The 8,624-nt window shown below is 41.3% G+C and overlaps 2 protein-coding genes across 4 annotated transcripts; both read left to right on the top strand.

Moving 5' to 3' along the window:
* On the top strand, positions 1-3,229 carry LOC122001193. 3 transcript variants are annotated; one of them, XM_042555807.1, is made up of 5 exons: positions 1-146; positions 285-2,139; positions 2,258-2,462; positions 2,548-2,744; positions 2,826-3,229. In XM_042555807.1, exons 2-5 carry the CDS (start codon positions 327-329, stop codon positions 2,918-2,920), a joined length of 2,310 nt encoding a protein of 769 aa, XP_042411741.1. In that variant the 5' UTR covers positions 1-146; positions 285-326; the 3' UTR covers positions 2,921-3,229. The 3 variants fall into 3 exon arrangements, with proteins under 3 accessions (XP_042411741.1, XP_042411743.1, XP_042411742.1); XM_042555809.1 differs by lacking the exon at positions 2,826-3,229 and having other exon boundaries at positions 2,589-2,620; XM_042555808.1 differs by lacking the exon at positions 1-146 and having other exon boundaries at positions 216-2,139.
* A 1,354-nt stretch (positions 3,230-4,583) lies between these two features.
* On the top strand, positions 4,584-5,985 carry LOC122001194 (tropinone reductase homolog At5g06060-like). The gene is made up of 5 exons (XM_042555810.1): positions 4,584-4,825; positions 4,910-5,117; positions 5,190-5,406; positions 5,484-5,590; positions 5,686-5,985. The coding sequence occupies exons 1-5, from the start codon at positions 4,638-4,640 to the stop codon at positions 5,863-5,865; spliced, it is 900 nt and encodes a 299-aa protein (XP_042411744.1). The 5' UTR covers positions 4,584-4,637; the 3' UTR covers positions 5,866-5,985.
* The last annotated feature ends 2,639 nt before the right edge of the window (positions 5,986-8,624 follow it).

Here is an 8,624-nt window from a genome sequence, read left to right as displayed (position 1 = left end):
TCGGATCGCCCACCGGTTTATCCGGTCAGATCCCAAACCCTCGCCTCCTCCTATAAGTATTTGCCAAACCGGACCGAATCCCTTTCTCACGCTCTTTGGGTTCTCCCGTTCTCCAGCGAGCGAACAACCGCGAGGCGAAAAGCCAAGTAAGTTCTCTAAACCAAACCAAGCCTCGTTTTTTTGAATTTTTATTTTCATAGATTAGTGCGACACGTGATCTGAGGGCCCTTCTCTTCGTTGTTCCTGCTTCGCTAAACGTGGTCCGCCATGGCCTTTGTTTTCAGGCGGAGGGAGGCGATTCGATTCCGTCCGGATCCGCCGGTCAGATGGCGTCGGCATCCGAAATCATCCTGCCGATCGGCACGCAGAAGCACGACCCGGCGTGGAAGCATTGCCTCATGGTACGGTCGGCCGGACGGACCAAACTCAAGTGCGTGTACTGCTTGAAGTTGTTCCTCGGAGGGGGCATCCATCGCATCAAGGAGCACCTCGCCCGGCATAAGGGAAACGCCTCCTGCTGCCCCAAGGTGCCTATGGAGGTGCAGGTTGCCATGCAGCAGAGCCTGGATGGCTCCGCGGCGAGGAGGAAGAAAAAGCTTAAGTACTCAGAGGAGGCGACGAATGCTCAAACAGCGGTGCCGATGCAACTGGAAGGGAGTGAGGTAGGTTCCGGGATGCAGATGATGCAAATCCAGGATGTGATTGACATGGGCACAGTCCCGGTGGAGGTGAGAGAAGAGGGAGTTGTATCTAAACCTCCTGAAAAAGTACGGAAAAAGAGATCAAGGCTAGCTTCGCCTCTTCAAAACACTCTTTTCCAGCAACAGACTCCTTCCCTGGTTGCAGACGCCGGAAAATCTACCATTGGAGGCACCGTCACTAGGGACCAGGTTTGCATGGCTATTGGGAGGTTCCTATTTGAGGCTGGGGTGCCGTTGGAAGCTGTCAATTCGCCGCATTTCCAATCAATGGTAGACGCACTCACATTGGCTGGACCCGGGGTGGGAGCATTCTCTTATCACGACTTTCGCGGCTGGATATTGAGGAGATCAGTCGAAGAGATGAATAATACATTGGAGCAATGCAGGGCGGCATGGAGTCGCACTGGGTGCTCGGTGTTGGCAGATGAATGGACTACGGTAACTGGTAAGACTTTGATAAACTTTTTAGTCTACTGTCCCGAAGGAACAATGTTCCTCAAATCTATTGATGCTTCACACATTGTGTCATCTGCGGATACTCTGTATGAACTACTTAAGCATGTTGTAGAAGAAGTTGGTGAGAGAAATGTTGTTCAGGTGATGACAAATTATACTGAGACCCATGTTGCTGCTGGGAATAAGTTGACTGAGACTTTTCCTACCTTGTTTTGGACATCGTGTTCTTCTCAATGCATTGAGGCAATCCTAGAGGATATCAGTAAGTTGGGAGTGATAAGTGAGGTCATTGAGAATGCTAAAGCCATCACAGGATTTATGTACTCTCATGTAGCAATACTGAATATTATGAGGAATCACACAAACGGGAAAGATTTGATACTTCCTTGTGACAGTTGCTCAGCGATGGCCTTTATCACATTAAGGAATATGATTAGCTTAAAGGAGAACCTGAGAGCAATGGTTACTTCTGTAGAGTGGCTTGATTCACCATTTTCTAGAAAGCCTGCAGGAGTTTTAATTGCTGATCTTATTTGTAGCTTGCCATTTTGGTCTTCTTGTGTAGCAATTGTTCGAATAACAGAACCACTGTTGCGGGTTCTTAAATTAGTCGAGAACAATAAGAAACCAGCCATGGGATACATTCATCTTGCTATTTATCAAATCAAACAAGCAATAAAAAAAGAGCTTGTTAAGAAGGCAGATTACATGACATATTGGGAAATTATAGACTGGAGATGGAATAGACAACTGCCTTGTCCTCTTTATGCAGCTGCCTTCTTCTTGAATCCCCGCTTCTTCTTCAGCATTCAAGGAGATGTATCCAATGAGATATCATCTGGAATGCTTGATTGCATAGAAAGGCTTGTGCCTGATGCAAATACCCAAGACAAGGTCCAAAAGGAGCTCAGTCTATATAAAAGTTCGTCAGGGGACTTTGGAAGAAAAATGGCTATTAGAGCAAGAAACACTTTACTTCCTGGTAAGAAACAATGAAAAAAATGTTGTTCCTTGAAAGTATCATGAATGAAGCAATATTGGTTCATTTAACATTTCTTTCATACTTTTTCTGATGCTGATCTTATTTGATTACTTTTCAGCTGAGTGGTGGTCAACTTATGGAGGTGCTTGTCCAAACTTAATGCGTCTTGCCATTCACATACTCAGTCAAACTTGCAGTTTGAGGGGATCTGAACAAGTTCACCTTCCTTTCGAACAAATTCATAACCACAGAATGAACTATTTAGAACACCAACGTCTTTGTGACCTCATCTTCGTGCATTATAACTTGCGACTACAGCGAAGGTGAACAATCTGGACTGTTAAACACCTTTCCAGTTTACATTTAAATGGCTCATTATGATTTTTTTTTTGTTGTCAATATACGCAGGCAAATTTTTAGGCTCAAACAATTTGATCCTATTTCTGTAGATAATATTGATGTTGTGGGAGACTGGGTTGTTGAAAAAAATGATTTGTTCTCTGTTGATAACGAGCCTTTGAATTGGGTGTCACTGAACCAACCAGCAGAAGCTCAAATGCAATGGGTAAATCTAGATGATGAAGAAATTGAAGCTTTTCTTGCGGGTATACTTCCGTTCCACCTCTAGTGCATGATTGAAACTTGTCACTGATTACTAATTTGGGTCTGAAACTTTATTTGCATAGGCATTGATGATGAGATGATCCAAGGTGCTGGTAAGAATGTCGAAGATGATGGTGATGTAAAAGAGGAGGTTCATGCAGATGTTTCTTTTACATGAATGGAAATTTCTTATCAGGGAAAGGTAGGTTCGAAAGGGAAGCTCTCAGCCTCTTTGAAGCTGGTATAAATGGGTGGTTGTTGACTACAGTCGTAAACAACTTGCTTGTGACTGCCGACCTGAACATGTTTGTGTAGCTCTGTAGATAATTCCATTTGCAAGGGAACTGTTGACATGATAAATCTAGATGTAGGCTGCTCTTTCATGGTTAATTGTGGGTATTCAAAATCTCCATTGTAGGGCTCCTTCCCCCCCATACAGGTCAGCCTTTTGAATAAGGATTGCTTGATAGATCGGTGTTATTAGCTTCTTTTCAGTTTCTAACCCAAATAGTATCTTTTAATTTGCTATAAACAAATGATTGATTCCTTTCCTTCCACATTCATCTTTTCATATATATGGGAATCCTTGTTCTTCTGAAGATCCATATCTATGAAGTGTAAATCTAATATTTTGTTTGTATTGTTACGTGGATTCTTTATTCTTTGAGAAAAGCTTTAGCCCTTTGTGATGGGTGCAACCTGGACTGCAGAAAGTAGTTGCTGCAAATCTTAGGAAAGCCCAAGGTCATTGTCAAGCTTGTATAGTATAATCTACATATGAAACAAAAATAGAGTTCTTTCTGAATATTTTTGAAATGCTTCTCATTAGCTTGGTCCCAAAAAATTTCTCTTGTTGGTTTGATTGACACAATTGATCTGGAATGGCTATGGTTGATTTTTTTTCTCTTGGTAATCTCAGCCGCCAAGAAAATTTAGATTAGGTTTCCTAATCTGTGGGATACTTAACTTAAATCATCCTACTGCAGTTGAATCCTGTACTAATTATGAAGATTGTTAGCCATGTTGTGTACTGCAACTAATCCCATGTATTGATAATTTATTTCACGTAGAATTTTGTTTTGGGCAATTGTCTTGGAGGGTGTTTTTAAATAAATTATCCGTTTAGGCTCTACTTTCTTTTCTATAATATCCTAATCACTCCCCTGTTGAAAATATTTTAGGGATTCAAAGGCCTTTAGCATCAAAAATTGAAATTAAGGTCTCTCTAGGGCAATCAAAAAACTTATATTGATGTTGCAACGTGTGTTAGTGTGTGGTTTCCATGGTCGTTTTCCCTGGAATTTGAGCATCCAGCTAATTGAAAATTATCGGGGTGTTTTTTTTCATAAAACAAAAATATTTTTTTGTATTTTTTATGATTTTAAAATGTTTAAATTTAGGTGTTGCATTGCCAGAAGTTTGTGCTTACCCCCTGGTGCTACCGCACAACAATCAAATAGACCATATCAAATTCAACTATAGAGAGGGAATTGGTATTTAAGTGATAGATTACCTCATGAAAGTAGAAAGCTGGGTGCAGCGCAACAATCTTATGCAGAGAACTTAGGATCGCGGCTCGATCATTTATATACATTGGTGAAATAGTTTTACATAAACGGTGAAGATTGTGGATGTCGGTTGTCTTAGAGGCCTTCAAAATTAATTAAGAATGATAAATCTGAGTTATAAAAAAAAAATAGAGAGGGCAGTGTATTAAATTCGGACTCACTCTCAATCAAATAGCATGTAGATGTAGTCCAAATCCACCACTATTTACGCCATAGTGCCCTAGCGGCCAGTTGCCTAATAACGTTCCAGACAACCAAACTCCGCACTGTAAAGTGCTCGGCAATAATTTGACAGCACACCGCAATCCTTGCTTTGCTTTTCATCAAATGCGCAACAACACTTATCCCTCTATTCGACAGGATCGATCTGGCCTCAGTGTTCTTTCAGAATCATTTCCCACTAAAAACCTTGGCTCTGAGAAAGAAGTCATGGAGGCAGAAACTAGTCGCCTTCTCAATCGATGGTCTCTTTCCGGCACAACGGCTTTGGTCACTGGAGGCTCCAAAGGCATCGGGTACTGCTCTTGTTAAGTATTCCCCCCTCCTGTTTTCTCCTAAATCAGCATCTGCTAACAATTGGCCTTGAAACTCGCATGCAGACATGCTATTGTGGAAGAACTAGCTAGATTTGGATCAGCGGTCCATACTTGCTCCCGCCATGAAGCAGAGCTCCAAGAGTGTGTGCAGAAATGGAGAGGCTGTGGACTCCAAGTAACTGGGTCAGTGTGCGACGTGTCATCCCCGGCTGAGAGAGAGAAGCTGATGAAGGAAGTCGACTCCATCTTCGGAGGGAAGCTCAATATTCTGGTGAGCCTTTCATGAGCATGGCCAACTCTATGATTTAGTTGAAACTGTTTAGTTTGATCTTGGTTGATGCAGGTTAACAATGCAGCGTTCGGTTATCGGAAGCCTGCTCTTGAAGTGACTCTGGAGGAGTATGAGCTCACTGTGCGCACCAACTTAGACGCAGGTTTCCATCTGAGCCAGCTCGCTTACCCTCTTCTCAAGGCTTCAGGAAGCGGTAGCATTGTTTTTATCTCCTCCACCGCTAGTCTTCTAGGAATCGATACGCTCTCTGTGTACGGAGCAACCAAAGGTGCATAATATCTATTTATCGATGAAGGGAAAAAAGAATAGACTGAAGTAGTTTTGTTCTCTTTCTCTTTTAATTAGGAGCGATAAATCAATTGACGAGAAGCCTTGCTTGCGAGTGGGCGAAAGACAACATCAGAGCCAATTGTGTGGTTCCAGGTCTCATCAAAACCCCCCTCTCTCAGTGGGTAAGTATATCACATACAGTTGCTCCAACAGTAAGTAACATACAGTCAGTCTATGCTCACTCCTCTACTTGATTTTGATATCAATATGTATGCAGCTAGTTGGGAAGGAAGAGTTTAAAGCTGTGTGTGCTCGAAGTATTCCCATTGGACGTGTGGGAGAGCCAGAAGAGGTGGCAGCCCTGGTCACTTTCCTCTGTCTCCCGACGTCGTCCTACATCAATGGTCAAGTCATTAATGCAGATGGTGGCGTATCAATCAACGGTAACGCAAGATGATCCGTTCCCTGCGTATATGCCCATCCTAAATAGTTAAATTGCAAGCTTAATTATCGTTGTCGAGTGTGATATTCCATGTGTGTGCCACGTGGATTCAATAAAAATATTGAGTTTAATTAATGTGGTTAGAAGTTTTAAAAACTATACCAAGTTTAATATTTATCCGAAGTTTTATCATAAAATATTGGGTAAAAATGACGACCTATTGTAAGTTTTTTTAAATGCTCAACTATTCTTCACTAACTCCGTCCATGACAATCATATTCGAATAAAGAATAATTGTGTTAAATTGCCGGTCAATATTAAATTGTGACGAATGTTTAGTAAAGGGATCTATTAAATTATTGTATTAATATTAAATTATTTCTAAGAAGAAATGTGTTATAGGATTCAATAGTAACGTCTCGATAAAGATAGCTACAGCTTCAGAATTTTGATGTAGTGTTAAATATATAAGAGTTCTCGTTGTTGAGTTTGATTGTAATGTATCAATAAAATCGCTACATCTCCATAAGAATTTGGATGTAGTGTTAAATAAATAAGAGTTTTCAAACCATAGGTGAGATAAGTGTTAGTTAAAATCCTATAGCCAATCATATGATGATTATTGTATAAACTCGATGTATCATATTCCTATATACTTATAAAGACATTTCTTTATGGTTATTATACTTACTTGTATTGGTGTCAAATAACTAAGTATAATAGCGTCCTTGAGTAGAAGGTTCTTATCTATATCAATCAATTGGTTGAATCGATAATGAGATGATATAGAGAACACTATTCTTAATCATTTCTAGTCAAGTATTAACATTCAGGGACAATGTTAATGCGATGAGACTAGCATGTAGGTCAACTCGATGACTTGATTTCACAAGTCATGGATATGGAGATATCAAGTTAACACATGGGTATGCATTGGAGAATGTATACTGAATGACCCGCCATGAAAAAGTATCATGGATCGTTATATGAGTGTCATATACTTTCTCATGTAACTATTAGTATGACTATCAGTCCTTGAACCTGAAGTCACCATGGTTCCCTATATAAGAAGTTGCATACTTTGGCTTCGTCAAACGTCACCCGTAACTGGGTGGACTATAAAGGCGATTACTGGGTATGTAACAAATTATGCGGAGGGATGTGAGTGATGTAGATGGAATCTATTCCTCCTATATGACGGGAGTGATATCATGATTCTTGATAGAGTGAGACCACTAAATGCATGGTCATGCTCAAATGAGTCAATATGAGATATTGAGCTCATTTGTTTAGAGTGAGTCTACTTGGAGTTCAAGATATAGATTGATTAGAGGATGACACAGTCTATACCTCAATTTAATCAATCTAGATGTCAAGGATAGAAGGACATTATCATATATTGTGAGAGTCACAATTAGTAGTCACAAAGGTGATGTTGGATCTCAACATTCTTGTAACTTGGGTAGTAATGATTGTTGGGGATCGGTCGGTCGGCTTGAAGGGGGGTTGGATAGACGGCACCCCCAAATACTCGCTTCTTTCTACAACGTTAGTTTGCGCAGCGAAAATACAAACAAAACAAACAAGCTTAAAGATAAAGGCAAGAAAGAAATGCAAACCAAGCTACACGATCGTTTAACGTGGTTCGGAGATTAGGGCTCCTACTCCACGGCTGTCCGTAAGGTAGACGATCCCGATCCTTCGGTGGATTACTCCCCGGCAAACTCCGGCTAGCTCACGTAGCTCCTTGTGGGTGGAGAAACCTCACCACAACCCTCACAAGAACTCTTTTGACGCTAGGCCACAAGTAGACTACTAATAGAGATTAACCACCTCTATTTCGTCAACCTCAACCAAGCTCCCAAGGCTTGGTTATATAGGCCACGGGTTGGAAAACCCCGCCTACCAGTCGACTGCTAAAACATGCAGTCGATTGCCCTCTGTGGAAATTCGACTATTACATCCCAACGGCTCGATTTCACACTAACCGAGCGAACAGAGACATTCTGTTCGCTGTCAGTCGACTGCTAAAACATGCAGTCGACTGCTAAAACATGCAGTCGACTGCTACAGTACTGCTACAGTAGTGCTACAGTACTGCTACAGTAAAACCCTAAAACTAGGATTTTACTCCGAGTACAATCTCTCATGCACTCGTACCCTCACCCTTATGACTCATTTGACGCTTCATTTACAGCTTTGATCTCTTGCCTTCAAGCCTACTTCCTTTGGCTCTCGTCCCTTGGATGCATTCAAGCCCGCGGCTCGTCCCCAATGCCATCCTTCGCGTATGCCTCGAAGTCGCTTCCCTCGGCCCTTGTCCTCGCTGCCTTGTCCACGGTCCCTCGGATGCTCCATCCTTCACTGGACCCGAAGCTATCAACCTGAGTCACATGTGTATCCTGCAAACCTGCACAACTCAAATACACATATCAAATACAAGGGTGAACCTAATTTAAACCCTTTGCCCAAACACTAAAACACATGGTCACACAGACCATTGGGATTGCTCCAACAATGATGTGTTGCTAGATATCGCTCATTACTTATGCTTCTAAATGAGTTTAGGAGCATTGCCAATGTTACAAGAACCTATAGGGTCACACAAAGGGCAATTAGATGAAGAATAGGTTCATATGATGAACCAAGAGGATTAAGTTCATATGATGAACCAAATTGGATTAAGAGTAATCCAAATTAGGCTAATTGAGTTGGACTCAATTTGATTCATGTTTTGAATGAGTCTAATTTAGATTATGACTCATTAAATCAAT

Source organism: Zingiber officinale, chromosome 7A (genome assembly GCF_018446385.1).
Source record: "Zingiber officinale cultivar Zhangliang chromosome 7A, Zo_v1.1, whole genome shotgun sequence".
Classification (NCBI taxonomy): domain Eukaryota; kingdom Viridiplantae; phylum Streptophyta; class Magnoliopsida; order Zingiberales; family Zingiberaceae; genus Zingiber; species Zingiber officinale.
The sequence above is the reverse complement of the archived record's forward strand: the minus strand, read 5'-3'. Positions and strand labels throughout refer to the sequence as shown.